The 19,161-nt window shown below is 38.5% G+C and overlaps 1 protein-coding gene and 1 long non-coding RNA gene across 10 annotated transcripts in view; one reads left to right on the plus strand and one right to left on the minus strand.

Annotated features, from left to right (window-relative positions):
* LOC310765615 overlaps positions 1-19,161 on the minus strand; it is a 501,503-nt gene that overhangs the window by 132,635 nt on the left and 349,707 nt on the right. The window lies entirely within an intron of this gene.
* ZNF644 (zinc finger protein 644) overlaps positions 1-19,161 on the plus strand; it is a 63,413-nt gene that overhangs the window by 34,970 nt on the left and 9,282 nt on the right. For 4 of the 9 annotated variants that reach the window (XR_014549631.1, XR_014549632.1, XR_014549633.1 and 1 more), the window contains 3 exons: positions 5,060-7,096; positions 7,523-8,069; positions 8,269-8,871. Coding sequence is in view for 5 of the 9 variants with exons in the window: in XM_083620571.1 (XP_083476697.1) it covers positions 5,096-7,096; positions 7,523-8,069; positions 8,269-8,871 (3,151 nt within the window). In the remaining 4 variants the exon portion in view is untranslated. Of the gene's footprint in view, positions 1-5,059; positions 8,070-8,268; positions 8,872-11,714; positions 11,838-19,161 lie in introns of all 9 variants that reach the window. The other 5 variants (XM_083620569.1, XM_083620570.1, XR_014549630.1 and 2 more) reach the window with 3 other exon arrangements.

Raw genomic sequence — 19,161 nt, forward strand, 5'->3', positions numbered from 1 at the left:
CTGATGTTTGAGATTTCCGAGACAATGAGACTAGCCTGAGGCGGTTAAGTGATGATCTGTCATCTTGAAGACAGATCTGACCTTTGTGCTTCATTTCTTAAAGCTTACATTATATGGCTACAGGCAGCTATAGCTGCAGAACTCATTAAGGGTTCTCCCCCCCCCCCTAAAATTGAAATGTTTATGCAAAAAACGAGGATATTTTAGAGAAGTTTGTTTTTAGGTTTTGAAAAGGAGAAAATAGAGAAATGGTTATTCAAGCATTGCAACACTGAGTAGTGTTACATTTATAGAAATCTGAAGTAAATCTAGGTTTGTAGTTGGAGCTACCTTCTCTTTAGGATTTTGAATAGAAAGCTAGCACATATTCAGCACGTCTCAGGTGTTACAGTTACTCTTTAATGTGTTGTCCTATCGACGTTCAAAGTGCAAAAGAACCCCAGTTGATGGAAGGCTCTCAGATCCAATAGAAGCTTCCATGAGTGGAACTTGGATTTTTGCTGCTCCCCCCTTTCCTTTGCAGCCCCCCCCATATGCTCCAGATCAGGGATCAGCAAACTTTTTCAGCAGGCGGCTGGTCAACTGTCCCTCAGACCTTGTGGGGAGCCGGACTATATTTTGAAGGAAAATAAAGAACGAATTCCTATGCCCCACAAATAACCCAGAGATGCATTTTAAATAAAAGCACACATTCTGCTCATGTAAAAACACCAGGCAGTCCCCACAAATAACCCAGAGATGTGTTTTAAATAAAAGGACACGTTCTACTCATGTAAAAATACGCTGATTCCTGGGCCGGATCCGGCCCCCGGGCCTTAGTTTGCCTACCCCTGCTCCGGATCATTGAGGGGACCCTTTGAACGGCATGGGAGGTGATGGAAGAGGCCGCAGGAGGGAAGGGGGAATTGGCGAGCCCTCCTTCTGCTGGATTGGAGAACCTTTTGCCAATGAAGGTGAACACATCTGAAGAGTGTAGGCTGAAAGCAATGTGTTGACGTGACAATTTGAGGCATTTGCTGATGATCTGAATGGGTTGGATATTATCCCTCATAACTTGACGGAGGCAGAAGAGCAAAGAACTCTGGGAGGCAGGCCCTCCAATTTCTCTCTCTCGCCTGATGGATCAGATCCGTTCCCCCCATTTCTGGCTGACCTTTCTTTAAGCTTAAGTTCTTCTACTTTCAAATATTCTTTTTTACTGATTGCTTCTGGTGCTTTCTGGTTCCCTCTTATTCCCCTTTCACTTTCCTACTGTATTTTATTACTTTCTGTATTTTATTTCTGTATCTGGAGCATATGGGGGACTGCAAAAGAAAGGGGGGAGCAGCAAAAAAACACTTTACTTGTGTTTTCCTTTCCTCCGCTGAGATAAACAAAAAACATTTTAACGTGGTGTGTTGTCATATAAGATTTTAGCCAAAGTGTATTATAAATTTCTAATGGATTCAGTTGTTGTTTTTTAAGCTAAAACGTTTGCTAAGGAAAGATAAGCATCTGTCAGTTCTACTATTTTGAAAAGCAAGCAAGTTGTACCTTTATAAAAGGGAGTTTGGTGGGTTGTTTTTTTTAATGCAATCTTACCAACATAAAGCCGCATTGCACACAGCAGGACTTACTTCGATACATAGGGTTCAATGGCATATTACCTCATTCCTGGCTTTCGTGAAATGTCTGCATACTTCACTTCTTTATTTCTTCATCTATGTAGTAACAGAATCTTGTTTCGGCTGGCATCTCATTTCTTATTTTCTCAAACAGAGTTTTTCCACACAAATATTGTTTATTAATCTTAATTTAATATTCATATTGAACAACAGCTTGCAATAATACAGAGTGCACATTTAAAAGTGAATCCATCAATCTGTATTTCATTATTCTCTTGCTCTACAAATTGTCAGAAAATAATGCTGTTTAGTATTGGGGGTTTTTTAGAGTTAAAATTAAACTAAAGGCACCCTGGGCCAAGAACCCAAATTCATAATTTGTGTGGATTTAAAAGGGCAGTTTGTGACTTTTACAATCACAATTTTAATTTCGTACCAATGTCCGTACTGCAGACTATTTGACATCAGACGTGCCCTGAAAAAGTCATAAACACCATGAAGTCCATCGTGTCAATCCCACAATCTATGCTTGCCCTCTCAACCATTTAGGTTGAGTGACTATGAACTGAACTATCATGACCTATATGGACTGCAGATTGGATGTGCAGTAAGCCTGCAACTTAAGTGGGGGTTACGTTCTGGGGATCCCGTCTAAAGCCCAAATCCCTTATCGTCCAAACACATTGGGTTCAGTGGTGGCTGCGATTGTCAAAATGTTTTAGCCTGGACACCCACATCATTCTGCCTACTTTTATTTTTATAGGAATTTTTTTTGCCAAGCACGTAAAGCTGAATGCGCACAAGTTAAATGCATGTCAGTTGTGGGCTTACTGTACTGCATGTGATCCAGCACTAACTTGGTTTTGGCACACGGGAAAACATCTCTCTGTTAAAAAAAACTTCTGGCTTCTTTTGACATATAAAATCTGTTTTGATATTAAAATATTTCTGTGCCTACAAGTTTGTTTAAATTGAAAATCAGAGTCAGTTGAAAAGGCCTCATTGCTTGTGAACAAAATTCTATGTGGTTTAGACAAAAGGGTTATGTTTATTAACCTCAGACAATATTGTTTATAATAGTCATAGTTTTTATATGTATAAGGAGAAACAACATTTCATGCAGACTTGCTTCAGGTTCTCTTGAAACCTTTCTGATAATGATAATTGCAGTCTCCAAGCAAATATGATATTCTTAGTTTACCACCCTGCTGTTCAGGGGGTACCAACAAAGTTGCTTTAAATGGGAAGCGTCTGTTCTTTCTCTGAACCCCTAACACCAGAACAGATGGATAGAACATGAAACGTGAAAGGTTTTACCTCAGAGGTGGCAACAGTGAAGCCACTCATTAACACTGAATTTACCACTTCGTTAGCAACGTTGCTTCCTGTTGAGAAAAGCTAATATAGACTCTCAAATTGACTGAGCATACATTTGTCTACTTCTGTGAGTGTAATAAGTTGGAGAAAATACAAATCTTTCTACTGCATAAACATCACCAAACATCTAAAACTTAATTCCTGTACTTAAGTTTTCAAGATACCTTGGACTTTTGCTTTCATTTCTCTAACATTTTATGCTGCGTTTTAATAGTACTTTCATGCCCATTTTTAACCTTTGTCCATGTGATGTTGTAGTTCCTACTGGGTGCTGCATTATCACCATTTTAGGGTGATAACATTTAGTTCAATTTATTAGAGGAGTCTACTTTTATTCATTCGTAAACCTGTTAATATACAAATGCAATGAATATTAAAAGCAAAGTTATTAAAACTTATGTATAGCTTTATAAAGCTTAATGAAGACTAGAGTGTAGATAAATTTCAATATATTTCAGTGCAAGATCCTTAAATATTTGACTTTGTTTTCAGCCTCTCATCAGTATAAAAATATTGATTATTCAATACTTAAATAAATTGAAAGTATTGGCCTGAATTTAATCAAATGCAAGACTGCTAAGTGCTATAACAATATTATAACAACCTTTAAATGTTTTTGTATTTGGAAAATGAGTTAAGATGATTTTCCAACCATAAATGATTTGTCCGTTATGTAACTGAGAAACTTTAACCTTAGTAGCGTTAAAAGTATTGCTTTATTGTGTGATAATTGTTGTGCCAATTTCATTGGTTAGAAAGCAGGATAGGAGCAAGACAATTTATTGTTTGGACTCCTTGCTGACCTGTCTCACTTAAAATATATTGAGAGATCTGTACCTATTATCTTGGAAGATGTTATCTAAAAATGTATAAGAATTAAGTCACAATTGTTGAGAATCAGAGAGCCATGCTAGGCAAGGATGACACTTGCATGTAGCAGGGTGAAGCGATGTTCCTTGTTCAGCACCATGAGGAAAGGATAGATGCAGGAATTGGTGTCTAAATGATGCAGCAAGACTTTTAAGAATCTGTAGGCCACAGTGGAGAATATGAAATAAGGTGGAGTGATATTAAGTGGATTAGGAGCTGAGAAACCAGTGTTAAAATCAGCCATGAAACTCACTGTATGACCATGTGCCAGTCACTGTCACTCACTCTGATCTGCCTCACAGGGTTGTTGTGAGGATAACATGCAGAAAAGGAGACTAATGAATGTCACATTGATCTCCTTGGAAGAAGGTGGAATGGATACTGATAAATAAGGAACAGCCAAAATTAAAAGTTCAGGCAGCTTGTCTCTTGGTTTCAGTTGGGGGCAGGTTTGGAATCACGAAAAAGCCTTACTTAAAAATCAAATTAGGGACAGAATCAGAATATTCAGCCCCCCCCCCAAACACTGGACTTCACATGTAGGTCCTCAGCAAATCCAGTGTGTGCCTGTAGGTCCTGGATGTGTACTGAAACACTAAACCATACACATAAAGATTTCAACTATATTTATACTTAAAACATGATAGAGAAATTGGTTTTTATCAGGCTAGAAACAAAAAAGTTGAAATTCTGTTTTCTTTGATCTATCTCTGTTTTAGTGGCGGGGATAAAAATTTACGCTTACTTAGAGTAGACCCATTGAAATCAACAGGGCCAAGATACAAGTTTGTAATAACCAAGAATTTTGTGGCATGCTAAAAGATTGTTATGGCATAAGTCACAATGTAGTTTGGCAAGTCCGCTGTATGTCTGGATCTAACCTAATATGTTTTTCTGCTTTCCTTTAGGAGACTTGTAAAAATTGTTGCTTTTTCAGTATTCATTAGAAGTAACATTTATAACTCTTCCATGACTCTTGAGATGTGGGTTTTTAAATCTGGCATAATTTCCCCTGAAATTAGCTTCTTTAATTAATAGTGTGTGTGTTATATATTAGTGGTCTTACAGTGAATGGTCAGTTTAGTAATGAAAATGCTTTTTAACTGATCCAGATTTAAACATAAAAATGTTTTAATATATTATAAAAACTGCCTGTCTCAGATACATAGAGAAAAGTTCTAATAAGGATTTCTTTGCTTTTATTCTAGCATAAATGTGCTTAATGGGCAGAGCAGACCAGCAGTATGGATGAAACGGAGATCGATACTCAGATCATTGGTGCTAAAGGACTGCTAGATGACAGCAGCTTCATTTCTGAGAAGCAGAGCAGCATTCTCAAATCACAAGAGAGTGAAACATCATTTCAGAAAAATACGTTAACTCTGCCTGAAGAGCTATCAAGGGACAAGTCTGAAAAAGCCTTAAGCGGAGGCCAAACGTCTCTATTTATACACTCTAGTGCTCCTACTGTTTCAAGTGAAAACTTTCTTCTGCCTACAGGAACTGCTGTTAATGGACCAGTTTCACACTCCACTTCCATTATGAAGAAAGGCAGCATTTCATTAACCACTGCACAAACTGTGGGCCATCAAGCAGATTCTTGCTCCGCTGGGACGGTGGCACATGATCACCAACTTCCCACAAAGACTTCAGCCCAAAATTCAAGTCCACACCAACATTTGTTTTTGTTACCTGAAGCAGCTCATGCTAAGAACCTGACACATTCCATAAAAAATCTACCTCCCTCTGCTTCAGTTGCTTGTGACACGCAGCCATCTATACGAAAAAGCATAAAACCAGATAGCACTTTAGTAAGCCAAGTAGACATGTGTGAGGATAGCAAAAGCTCGCTAGAAAAAGATGGCGGTAGCAAATCACTAACAGCCACATCCTCAGGTACAGGTGACTTCAGAACTGAAAGTGATGCAAACTGGGACCCACAGAAAGAGTTTATAGAATTTCTCATGACAAATGAAGAACCTGTAGAGAAGTCACCAGTCCAGCCTAAAGTGGGCGTACCAAAAAGGAGGAAAAGAAAGATGGATGTTAGCAAAATCACACGTTACACTGAGGACTGTTTTAATGAATCAAACTATACTCATGACAATTCAGAATCGCTAGATACTGAGTTTTTGGAGCAGAGTGAGACTCTACAAGTGATAGAATCTCATAAATTTTCTTTAGCAAAAGTGAAGCCTGAATCAACAGATGAGGAATTGGAAGTTGTAGATGCCATCCAACAGTTGATTTATAACCCAAGTAATAAATGTGCAGGTGATACTTCTCCTATTCACACTAGCACTTTTCTTTCTAATACTCTGTTAAACAAATGTGAACAAGATGAATTGGAACCACCAACTAATTTCAGTACTGATGAGCCTTCATTTTATCCCTGTACAAAGTGCAATGTGAATTTTAGGGAAAAGAAGCACCTGCACAGGCACATGATGTATCACTTGGATGGCAATAGCCACTTTCGCCATTTAAATGTTCCAAGGCCTTATGCATGTAGGGAATGTGGTCGGACCTTTCGAGACCGCAATTCCCTTCTTAAACATATGATAATTCACCAGGAAAGAAGACAGAAACTGATGGAGGAAATTCGTGAATTGAAAGAGCTTCAGGACGAGGGTAGGAGTGCACGGTTACAGTGTCCACAATGTGTATTTGGTACCAATTGTCCCAAAACCTTTGTGCAGCATGCTAAAACCCATGAGAAGGACAAAAGGTACTACTGCTGTGAAGAATGTAACTTTATGGCAGTGACAGAGAGTGAACTTGAATGTCATCGAGGGATTGCTCATGGGGCAGTGGTGAAATGTTCAATGATCACTGCAGACATAGCTCAGAGAAAATCACAGAAAAAGGCATTAGCGAAAGATTCCTTCATGGAATCGTCCAAAAAATCAGCTGACTATATGTGCAAAATGTGTCCATTCACTACATCAGCCAGAAGCATTTTGAAAAAACACATGGAATACCTGCATCCAACATCATGCATAGACCCTTTCGGTAGCCGACTTAGACTAGAAAAAAGAAAAGGTCATATTATAGAAGACCCTTTAGATTTTGGTAGCAGGACTAAACATTTCATCAAACAATCATCTGCCTTTCCAAAGAACTCTGTTTTAAAACAAGATATAAAAAGACCATTTGGCTCTGCATTCCAGTCCAGTAACTTTGCAAAACTTCACAAGAGACCCCCCAGGATACAGAAGGCTCGGAAAAGCGTTGCACAGTCAGCTGTAAGTGTGTATGGTCATAGCTCTACAGACAAGCCTATTTTGAATAGAAATAGCACTGGCCAAAAACCTAAATATTTGCATCATTCAGGAAAGCAAAAGACTAGCGTCAGAGCTAGCAATAATTATTTATATAGATACAAACATGAAAACAATAGGATTAAAAAATCTAGCAGCCCTTATCTTTTACACTTAAAAAGGGAAGCTGCAAGATCTGTCAGGTCCTTACCTTTATTATCTTCAAATAATTCTCATAGATTTATTATGGATTCTCTTAACTATGATGCAAAAAGACCAGGAGTCTATAAAGATAAGCATGTAACTGTAAAAAGGTTGGTTAAAAGATCCAAAAGTGAAGGCTCTGTAAAAGGAGATGATTTGGACAGTTATCCAGACTTTCTACATAAAATGACTGTTGTTGTTTTGCAGAAACTTGCTGGGAAAAAAGACAGCTATGAAACGGAGGATGAAAGTTCATGGGATAATGTTGAACTGTGTGATTACACTACACGGTCTGTGGAGGATGACTCTTACAGTGATATTAATCAGGAGCATGTAAACCTGTTCCCTTTATTTAAAGGTAAAATGGAAGAAGAAACTGGTGGTAAATCCTCTCTTAGATATGAGCAAAATGACGGATTTTATTTTGAGTATTATGAAGATGGCGAAGGTAGCAATTACCTGCATGATTTTCAAGATCCTCATAATTTAGAAAACATAGGCACAACATTGCCAAAGCATAACTCAGTTTTCCATTGGACTGACTTATCGCTTGAGAAAAAAAACTGTCCATATTGTCCAGCAACTTTTGAAACAGGTGTTGGATTGTCTAATCATGTCCGTGGGCATCTTCACAGAGCTGGGTTAAGTTATGAAGCCCGTCATGTTGTCTCGCCTGAGCAGATAGCAACAAGCGACAAAATGCAGCATTTCAAAAGAACTGTAACAGGAACTCCTGTTAAACGCGTTAGAAAAGGTAAGATTTTTCTTTCCTTATCCTATGCAGGGGGGAGCGGGGTGTATAATAATGTGGTTGCAGGTCTGGCTATGCTACATCCTGCCTCTCATAATAGCTTTTATTTCCATTCATGGTAGAAAATTTTAATGTCTACGGTTTAAGCAAGCTGGGTCCTTAGTGTCTGACAAATTGATAAATGGATGATTTTTCTTTTTAGCTATTGAGAAATCAGAAAGTTCTTCAGAACACACATGCCAACTCTGTGGAGGTTGGTTTGACACTAAAATAGGATTATCTAATCATGTTCGAGGACACCTGAAAAGGCTTGGTAAAACCAAATGGGATGCACACAAATCTCCAATCTGTGTTCTGAATGAGATGATGCAAAATGAAGAAAAATATGAAAAAATCCTGAAGGCATTGAACAGTCGGCGTATTATTCCCAGACCGTTTGTCGCTCAGAAACTTTCATCAAATGAGTTTTTATCTCAAAATGTTATACCTCTTGAAGCATACCGCAATGGCCTAAAGACTGAAGATATATCTGTATCTGCATCAGAGGAAGAAGGGCTGAGTTTCCTCAATGAATGTGATGAAGCAAAATCAGTACTACATGATGAAAAAAAAAACCAGTCAGTCACACTGATAGAACTTTTGAAAAATAAGAGGTTAGGAGAAGAAAGAAACCCTGATACCTCTCCTCAAAAGATCCATAATCAAACTGCAAGAAAGAGGTTTGTTCAAAAATGTGTTCTTCCATTAGATGAAGACAGTCCTTTGATGTATCAGCCACAAAAAATGGACTTGACTATGCAGTCAGGTAAGAGGCTTGTTACAATTTTAATAACTTGGAAATACATTACAAGATAAATCCCCCCCACCCCAATATTCTAAAAGTAATTATTTTCTTTGAGACTGTTTTTCCCCTTTGCAAGGTTCTAGACAGAGAAATATTAATGAAATTAGTTTTAACGTTAAAATTGCCTTAGTTTTCTGCATACAAATTGAGTTCTGAAAAGAGAGTAGCTTTTGCTCTGTAATGGCTCTTGAAGATGCATATAAAGAGGAAACGAGAACGTCTACTTAGCAAAATATGGTATCACTTAAATAGCAGACACATCTGGGAGAGGCCCTTGATCTTTCTTAGACTGTAAGTGTTGCAGATATATAATCGGTTCATATTGTTAGGATTGTTCTTTTATCTGGTGTAAGTGAATGCACGACTTACTGGTTAACCGGGTGATGTGTTGTCTGATCTATGCCTAGATTTTATCCCCTGTCAGAGTAACTGTGATGGCCATACCCCCTGAACACAGCTGTTGCCATCAACACAAAATCCTTAAAAGTTTTAGATACGTCTCTTAGGAATCGTGCCAACAATTTTATTCCTTTAGACTACTCCCCCCCCCCCCATTCTAGCATAGTTTTAGAATGCTCTTCTGAAAGGTGTCTTTCAGTCTTGGCTGTCATGGCTCCGGAAAGCTCTGCTCATCTCCTCCAACACCTCTGCACAGACCTTATTGCAGCTATCTTTTCTCAGTCTAGTTTGAGTGAACGATTTATGTAAACTGCTCTGCGATGAAAGTGCTTGATCTTGTCTTATACCCTTTTATCGTTTTGCTGGTACTTAAAATTATTACAGTGTGATTGATAAAAGTCTTGTTCCCTGAGCATTACTTGGTTTGCAGACCCATGTGATCAACCTGTTGCTGTGTAGTACCGCTATGGACTGTAGGTAAAGGACTGAATGTTAATATTGCCATATAAAAACCCTGGAAAAGTGAGGGTTTTTTTCATGGGGAAGCATTCATATATTTGAATCTATCTGCAGTCTGAAGTTCCTTAATATGGCAACAGGTACAGCACATGAGGCCACTAATTGTATTCTGTCTTCTACTTTTGTCTGGTTAGGCACCCTGTCTTCACACCAAATTTTGCCTTAGGTGACTATAGTCATGGATCATAGGGACTGAAAATATCAGTTAACTATATATATATATACAGTGGTGCCCCGCAAGACGAATGCCTCGCAAGACGGAAAACCCGCTAGACGAAAGGGTTTTCCGTTTTGGAGGTGCTTCGCAAAACGAATTTCCTATGGGCTTGCTTCACAAGACGAAAATGTCTTGCGAGTTCCTGCGGGGTTCCCCCCCCTTTTTCCCAAGCCGCTAAGCCGCTTATCAGCTGATCCGCTAAGCCGCTAAGCCGCTTAACAGCTGATCCGCTAAGCCGCTTATCAGCTGATCCACTAAGCCCGCTAAGCCGCTAATAGCGTTAATCCGCTAAGCCGCTAATGGGCTTGCTTCAAGAGACTCTTCGTCTTGCGAGGCACCACTGTAGAGAGAGAGAGAGAGAGAGAGAGAGAAACTTTTCTTTAAGATCGGAGCTCCCCAATAAAGTTTATTTCTTGGACAAGCTTCACATAAACTTGGAAGATGTTGTTCAACTACAGCTTGTTAAATTTGGAAGTAATGAGCTACTTAATGTTAGGTAGCCTACCTTCTAGGTTTCACTAAAAAAAGCTGCTTGCATAATACTAATAGTTACATGAATAGAGCCCTTAAGCTAATTGTGATTAACATAGCATTTGACAATTAACTCATTCTCCTACTTCAGTTATTTAAACTTTCATAATTTTAAGTCTGTTTTTTTAATATTTTCTCAAGTATATGAAACCCAGTTTTAGTGTCTAATTATTCTTCAATAAAAGAAGATATATTGCAGTAAATCTAAACTTTGGTTTTTTCATGTGTTGGAAGCAGCCCAGAGTGGCAGGGGCAACCCAGCCAGATGGGTGGCATATAAATGTTGTTCTTCTTCTTATTACCTGACAGGATTCTTGTTTTGATAAAAAAGCTTTCAAATAAATGAAAAACCTTTTCCCAATTTGTTGAATGTGTTGTCTAAGACAATATATTTCTGAGGACAGTGAAAAAATTGTGCCTCTATGAAAGTAAAGTTGAGAAGAAACCATTTTTATTGGTTTCTTTGTCTGAAACAGTGTAGTATGGTTTGGCTGTGTGTTCTTTCCTGCGATGTTTGTTGATCATTTATTTAGCACAAAGATTTTAGCAAAAACTACAAATCATTAACTTTCATTATTGATTGCGCATTCAGAGTAATGAAGATAAAATGCACCAAATAAAATGTTTTGTCTAACAGCTGTTCAGTGGTGTGTTTTACCACCTTTTCCTCCCAGCCTTCATCAGCAACCTAATTTAGTATTGAGCCTTTTACAGTCTTGTGGGTAAAACACTTTAATTACCACTTTGTCAACTAGACTTTATAATTCTCTTTATTGGGAACATTAGAAGCCTTGAAACTTCTTAACAGAACTGTGCTATTCAAATTGCAGAATTGTATTTTGGGTTTAGGAAATAATCTGTGCAATGTGAAGATAAGCAGGAAAGTGATAATTCAAAGAAGCTTAGGAATTCAAATCACGCCTTCCATTTTTTTTGGTACAAAATAGCATGTTTCATGCTAAATGTCACATGCAGAAGTAATCGCCATGAGCTTGGCTCTTTCTAGTATATGAAATAATTACGTTGATGATGTAGTGAACCTCGTAAAAGCAACTTTTAATACAGAATTTTCCAAAACGCTTTTGAGAGTTTCACTTTTAAAGAGAGAACTGGATTATAGTTTTCTTTTGAATGATAGGTATGCCTGTGAAGCTTAGAACGTGTGTGCATTGCAATACGGCGTTTACAAGTGCTGTTAGCCTGTCCAACCATTTGCGCGCTTATGCACGAAAGAAGAGTGCTGGACTTTTGACTGGGACAGGTATGTTTGTTACAGATGTAAAATCAAGTCTGTCTGTATACGTTTTCCTCACCAGACTTGACAGATTCATATGCTAATTCAGTTGACATTTAAATTTTTCTGAAACAGAAGTTGAATTTGAGAAACAGAACTTTTAGCAACTTGTAAACTTATGTTGCTAATGTCCATTTTTTTCCATGCCTGGTTTTTATTTTCATTGGTTCATTTTAGATCCAGCATTATTTTCATGTGTACAAACAGTTGAGAGCGGAATGCCTTTTTGTTTTCTGGCTAAATGCAAAAGGAGCTGCTTTTATAAATGAGGGAGATTTTCACCAATTATTTGTTAGGTGAATTGAGAACAAGCTCGGATAAACATAGACAATTATATGTGGTACAATTTTCAGCACATCATGTTCAACAAAAGCTACTCTTATTTTCTCCCATATATTTATTATCAGTTACTTTTTTTTTTACTTTGGTCTTCCACAAAATGAAATAGTAACAACGAAGTGCTGTTGTGTTTTGTGTATCCATTTGGTGCTTTATACTGTACTTGGATTTTGACAGTGATGGGACTTTTATATAAATCAGATCCACCCAACTGCAGTAGTCTAAACCAGTGGTCTTCAACTGATGGGCCCTGACCCACTATTGAGTCACAGTCTGATCTAAGGTGGATTGCAGTCACAATGCAAATACTTAAGAAATGGGTCCCGCAAATGCATGAGGGTTCTCAAATTGAAAATGTTGAAGACCGCTGGTCTAAACAAAAGTAGATGTTATCAGACTACTTGTGGGGTAGTCAAGCTTTCAGTGTATAAACAATCCCCTCCTTTCAAGTGCAGGTGCCCAAGGCCAGCACAATTTAGGAAAAATCAGATTCCTCAGTGGGGCTCAAATGGCTTACATGGAAGCATGATACTGAAGGAAACCACAATTTCCAAGTCAAAGCCTTAAAATACCAGTTAGCTTGATAGCTACTATTTCCATTCAACAGCCAACCAAACTAGTGTCTAATCTGTCTCCTAGCTTTCAAGCCGTCTGAGTTGTTGTGGCTATAAAGTTGTGATCCTTAAGTGTGATAAAGGAAGCGTGCTCTCCTTTCCTAACCCATAATTGAGCTATGTTGGGACTGCCATTATCTGTGGTTAGCACAAACCGGGGCTCATTTTATACCAGAATTTGAAATCGGGTTTGAAACTGGCTTTCAATTCCTGGCCAAAAGCAAACTCTAGATCGTGCTCACCACGACCAATGTTCGCACGAATATGACTTCCATTAAGGCTGCTATAGTGAAATGGAGTGCTTTAGAGTTGGGGCTGGGCGTTCTCAGTCCATGATCTGTTCCTGCTCCCTTCATGGGGTGGTAACATTACATTGGCTTAGGCTCCGAGGTGGCTTATAAAAACACTGTAAATGATCAAGCACTTAATCATAAACTGTCTAGTCCTTAGAAGTATGATAGGTTCTTAATATCAGGCTTGTGTTATTGTAAATGTCATACTTTGCCATAACACTTGCAAATGGATACACATTCAAAATGAATTGGAATACTTTTAATTTATTGCTTAGTTTCATAGGTTTAATTGTGTAATTACCCTCTGGCAACACTGAAGGGGTGGAATGTTAATACATAAATAGCCTGCAACATTTCCATACAGATGTTTAATTTATCTGCAAACCTGGAGACTGCAATGGATATTGTCACAAATTTTTATGCTTTGCAAATCATAAACGGCTGTCTCCTAACTCTATGTGTGTGATCTGGAAATAAATCCCTTTCAGTTGTAGACTGTGCCTGGCTATTTAGTATTGTCAATTCAAGTGAAGAATTCTACTACCAATTTTCCTATGAGAATTTGAGAGCAAAATCCTGGTGTTTGTCTTCAGTTTGACACCACTTCTTTAAATTTCATTGTTTCCTCTTATTTCTGTTAGCAGTTTCCCTAGATGAGAGAAAGCTGCATTTTAGGGAAAGAAAATATATTAAATGGTTACTCTTCTGTGACAAAAATATAATGCCCCTGTGTTCAAAGGTCATGTTAATTGCTGTACTATGTAATTATTTTTCTTCATTTCAGCTTAATTTTAATACCTAGGACTAGTATTTTTCGTAGTGTTACATATTTTTGAAGGAAATGCCATGGCCATAAATTCCTTTGAGCATTTTTCAGTTTTGTGCCCTAGTTGCATAATTGTATGCATAAATGACCTTTATTTTTATATGTGACAATTGCTATGGGACCTTTTGTATTTTACTTTTGAATAGGAGAAAAACTATCAACTATCAAACTCACTGAAGCTGAAAGGAGTGTTTTTCCCAGGGCTACATGAGCTTCTGGTCAAGACATTGGCATTTTTCACTACTCTGCCTTTGTTTATTTAATGACTTGTGGAGAACACGAGCATGCCCTTTCCTCTAATGGTCAATTGAGCCCAGTGATTAGATACAGATGCTACCATGAAAAGGGTAAGATTTAGGATAGTGATGGTCATTGTCAGCCTGGAACATTGCATTCTCCCTGACCAAACTGCTTAGGGATTAGTTCCAGGACATCCCTGGTATCATTAGATCGCTCTACCCTTAACTGTCAGTTGCAACTTGAGACTGGTCTGGGACACCCTAGTTTTTATTTAACAAAATTTATGTACCGCTTGATGGTAAATAAGCAGTTTACAATGAAGAGTGAATACTCTTTATCTTCTTAATAATCACTCTTGTATTTAGTCTGTGAATTTCAAGGTGTATAAAAAGACATGGTTTTAAAAGTAATTAAAAAAAAATCAAATATAGCAAGTTTCAATTATAACAAGGTGCACTTTTAAAATGAAGTCTTAATTTCATGCAAATATATGTCTTAAAACTGAATTTATATAATTTGAGAGGCTAGTCATCACAAGATTTCGTACTACTATTTACATAATGCTTATATTATGTCTTGATATTTGATGTCAGAGACTAGAAGGTCATCATAGGCTCTAGAATCCAGGTAATGCTATTCTGTTTCGCACCAGGATTATCCACTGAGCACACATAATCTACTTCTATCTAATGCTTTAGCTCCCTAAACTCTGCAATATGTTCAGTTCCAATAGACAGCCTTTAATTCATGAGTCTACCAGTTAAATGAAATGCACGTTCTTATTGCTTTCCATCTCGTAGAGAAACTGTGTTTTCATTCTATCATTATTATTATTATTATTATTATTATTATTATTATTACTGTATTATTGTTGTCGTTGTTATTAATTAAATTTATCCAAGGATTACAGGGCGGTTTACAATATAAAAACGCAAAAATGCACAACCTAGTAACAAACAAAAACAGTATATAGATTATAGATTATTTAATTAGCTGAAGACCTAGAAGAAGAGGAATGTGTTTTCCTAGTGCCTAAAGATATCTAACGAAGGGGCCAGGCGAGCCTTCCTGGGGAGAGCATTCCACAAACAGGGAGCCACCACAGAAAAGGCCTATTCTTGTGTTGCCGCTCTCTGGACCTCTTGCGGAGAAGGCATATGAAGAAAGGTCTCCTATGATGATCACAGGGTCCGGGTCGATTCATATGCGGAGAGCTGCTCCTTGAGGTTGAACCATATTGCGGTCGTAAGCCACAAACGGAGCCACTGCAGAAAAGGCCTGTTCTCATGTTGCCACCCTCCATACCTCTTATGGAGAAGGCACACGAAGAAGGGCCTCAGGTGATGATCACAGGGTCCAGGTAGGCTCATATGGACAGAGACAATCCTTGAGCTCTTGTGCTCCTGAGCCATTTAAGGCTTTGTGGATCAAAACCAGCACTTTGAATAGGGCCCCAAAACTAACTGGCAGGGAAGTTGGCTCAGGGTTGGCATTATATGCTCAAACTGTCTTGCCCCGATAAGCAACCTGACCACTGAATTCTGCTCCAGCTGAAGTTTCCAAACTGTCTTTAGATTCAATAGCACAAAAGACAGGTGGGCTGTATGGCCTAAGATAAGATAGTAACGCCGAAATGTTAAGGTTACTTAAAAAGTTCCGATCAGGACTATCCTAAACTGAGGTGGGTCACCTCAGATGGTAACACCATAGTTAATAACTTTATGTTTTTGAAGGGATTTGGATTCCCTGCCGCTATCACCAAAACGTATTAGGCTGTTTCTAGTTCTAACTGCATTTGCAATGCATTATGAATCCCAAATAATTTTGGTTGACTTTACCTTTTTTTTTTACTTTCTTTTATGCATGTTGAAGTGGGTTGATCAGATCTGTGGTACAGTATTACAGCATACTTTGTGGCTGGATTTTTAAATATTTGCCCTAAGAAATTTATTTCAGTTTTGTTGGCGATAATGTATTGCACTGATATTTTGAGAATTATTTTCTGAAGTCATTAGAAATAATTTAGAATCAAAACGTGTAAGTTTATTCTTTTATTTTTTGTAATCTTTCATTTATTTCCAGTTAGTATAAGATGTGTAATCTGGTTGTGTGGCAAAACTAGAAGAATAAGCAGAAGCTCTTGCAATGGACTTCCGCTGGTTAAAGGAATCCTGCCCTAAATGGGCATGTATTCTCTTCTTTGAGTTTATTAGCATTAAGAAAATGTGATTGGATGTTAGCTGAAATTTTTGTTTCACATACAACAGTTCTTGTGACCACCATGACACCACCATGCGCAACTTACGTAGCGTAAATGTGTTGTCAGGTGTGTCATTTAAGCTTGTCTCAGCACTGTCACAATTCCTTCCCTACAACTTCAATGATTATTTATTTGTACTATACCATCACTGTAGGGTAACTTGCAGAGCTTTACAAAAAGAGAGAGTTTCCTGACCTCCTGAAGCTTACAGTTTGAATACAGGTCATAGAATTGTAGAGTTGGAAGGGTCCAGGAGGGTCATCTAGTCCAACTCCCTGCAGTGCAGGAATCTTTTGCCCAACATGGGGTTCGAACCCATGACCATGAGATTAAGAGTCTCATGCTGTACTGATTGAGTGTCAAACAAGGGGAGGTTGAACATAACATTGTTGCTTTTAGGGAGTGGGTGGAGCTGTGGTCTAAAGTCGGAAGGTTGAATCCGTGTGATGGGGTGAGCTCCCATTGCTCTGTCCCAGTTCCTGCCAACCTGGCAGTTGAAAAGCACACCATTGCAAGTAGATAAATAGGTACAGCTGTGGTGGGAAGGTAAATGGCATTTCTGTGCGCTCTGGCTTCTGTCACGGTGTCCCGTTGCGCCATAAGCGGTTTAGTCATGCTGGCCACATGACCCAGAAAGCTGTCCGTGGACAAACGCCAGCTCGCTTGCCCTGAAAAGCGTGATGAGTGCCACCCCATAGTTGCCTTTGACTGGACTTAACCGTCCAGGGGTCCTTTACCTTTACCTTTTATTACTTCTCGAAGAAAGATAATAGAATTACGCATTAATATGTTTAGTAGATAGATAGCTTTTAATGGTTATTTATCAGTAACCTCAACTTGGGCGTGACTTTGAAAAGTGTAGAAACATATTTTTCTACTAGATCCCCACCCCACTTTATCGAAGCATGTAGAAGCTTCTACCCGCTTCCACTCATGTATATCAGGCCCTTCCTGGTTGGCTCCTGCTAGCTGGGCTGATGCTACCATGGAAAATGTTATTCCAAAAGAAAGCACAGAAGCAGGAAGAGTCACCGAAGTTCTGCTGTCAGTTGGGAACTTCATTATTTTTGCATTTGAGAGAGGGCAGTTGAAAAGGAAATTTGTCGGCCAAGTGATGGGCAATATGATCTTTGAATATGAAAACCTCTTCTTAAAAAAGGAGACTGCCCTGACATTTGTCTTCCCTGCAGATGATGATAAATGTTCACTTGAAAAGAAACAAATCAAAAGAAACTAATGATAATTCCTGCGGGTTTTGCAACATCCCACATGGACGACCTGCAAGTGTCATGTGCAGGATCTTGCTGTGGAGTCATTTGTTTGTATGTGTCTGTCAGTAAATTGCCACATGCTATGTTGGTCACAGATCATTTGTTGGAAAACTTTCTTTCCACAGTTTTCAATAAACATTACCGTAAGTTTGATATTTGCCCGTGAAACATTAGCTGTTTATGTATATGACTGCAGATGGAGAATAAATTTACAGATAACTTCTTGAGGTTGCAGAACTGTTGTGTTGGATACACATGTTAAAGTACAGTAAAAATACAGCATTTAAACTTTCTGTGGCATACTTCTTGGTTATTTTTGTAGGGTTGGCTCCTGCTAGCTAGGGAAGATCATTCCTGTTAACAAATAGTTTAATGTTAATCCGAGTTCAAGTATTATTAGCTAACACATGAAATGCTATGTAAGAAGCTTACAGATTTTATGTTGCTCAGTATTGTACTATCCGTTTATTTTTGATAATTGGCTTCCATAAAACTTTGTTGTGAAACAAGCAGCTTTTATCATTCTTATAAGAATTTATATGGCTCGCTGTCAGTGGTGATCCGGTAACATGCTATATTCTTTTACCATTGGAATTAGCTTTATTTTCTACAAGTTTGGTAGAAAGTGTTTAAATGGTGATTCCTTGGCAAGCTATCATCAGCCTGGCATATTCAGGAATGGCAAGGAGACTTCTCTTGTTTCTCTAAGACCTTTCCTCTGTTGTACTTCGCTGTGTTTCTTGGAGATTCTTCTCCCTTAGTCCAACATTTACCTTCTACTTTGGTGCCTTCCAGGCTCCTTTCTTTTATTTAACTCTGCTTCCTTAGATAATGCTCTAAAAATGAGAGTTGGAAGGTACATCCGGTTCAATTTCCTGCCAATGCAGGAAACTCTCTATAGCAGCGGAAGGGAACCTCTTGACTCAGCAGGCCAGAACCTCATCTGGCCCCATCCCCATTGAGTAATTTTGGCTGGCGGTGCTTTGTCCAGATCTTAGACTAGTCAAATGAAAATAATGTTTTCTTTTCGGGAGAAAATGCCTTTCGTAGTGTTCGTAACCAAGACAACACACCTGTCAAAGTCACAGCACAGCACTTCCCAAGCAAGCTGGTTATTAGGAACTTGGGAACTTCAGTGCATGGGGCTTTGCATTGGATAATTTTACTGATCAGATAACTCATATTGGTCCTTGGGTAAAGACCAATGGAAGGGGGCACTATTGACTGGCCAGTAAAATAAACAAGGCCCGAGGCAGAGAAGGATAAAGACAAGAAGGCAGAGATAGCATAAAGATTAGTGGAGTTGAGGTGTGCCAAGTGGTCATGAGATGAGGACTCATAGCTTAAGGTAATCCTAGAAGAGGAAGGACCAGAAGGAAGCAGCTGGAGGTAGACACTTCTGGAAGATATGTGCTTAAGGAAGCAGATAGGCTCCAGCAAACAGGCAG

This window comes from Podarcis filfolensis, assembly GCF_964270895.1.
Source record: "Podarcis filfolensis genome assembly, chromosome: 6".
NCBI lineage: Eukaryota > Metazoa > Chordata > Lepidosauria > Squamata > Lacertidae > Podarcis > Podarcis filfolensis.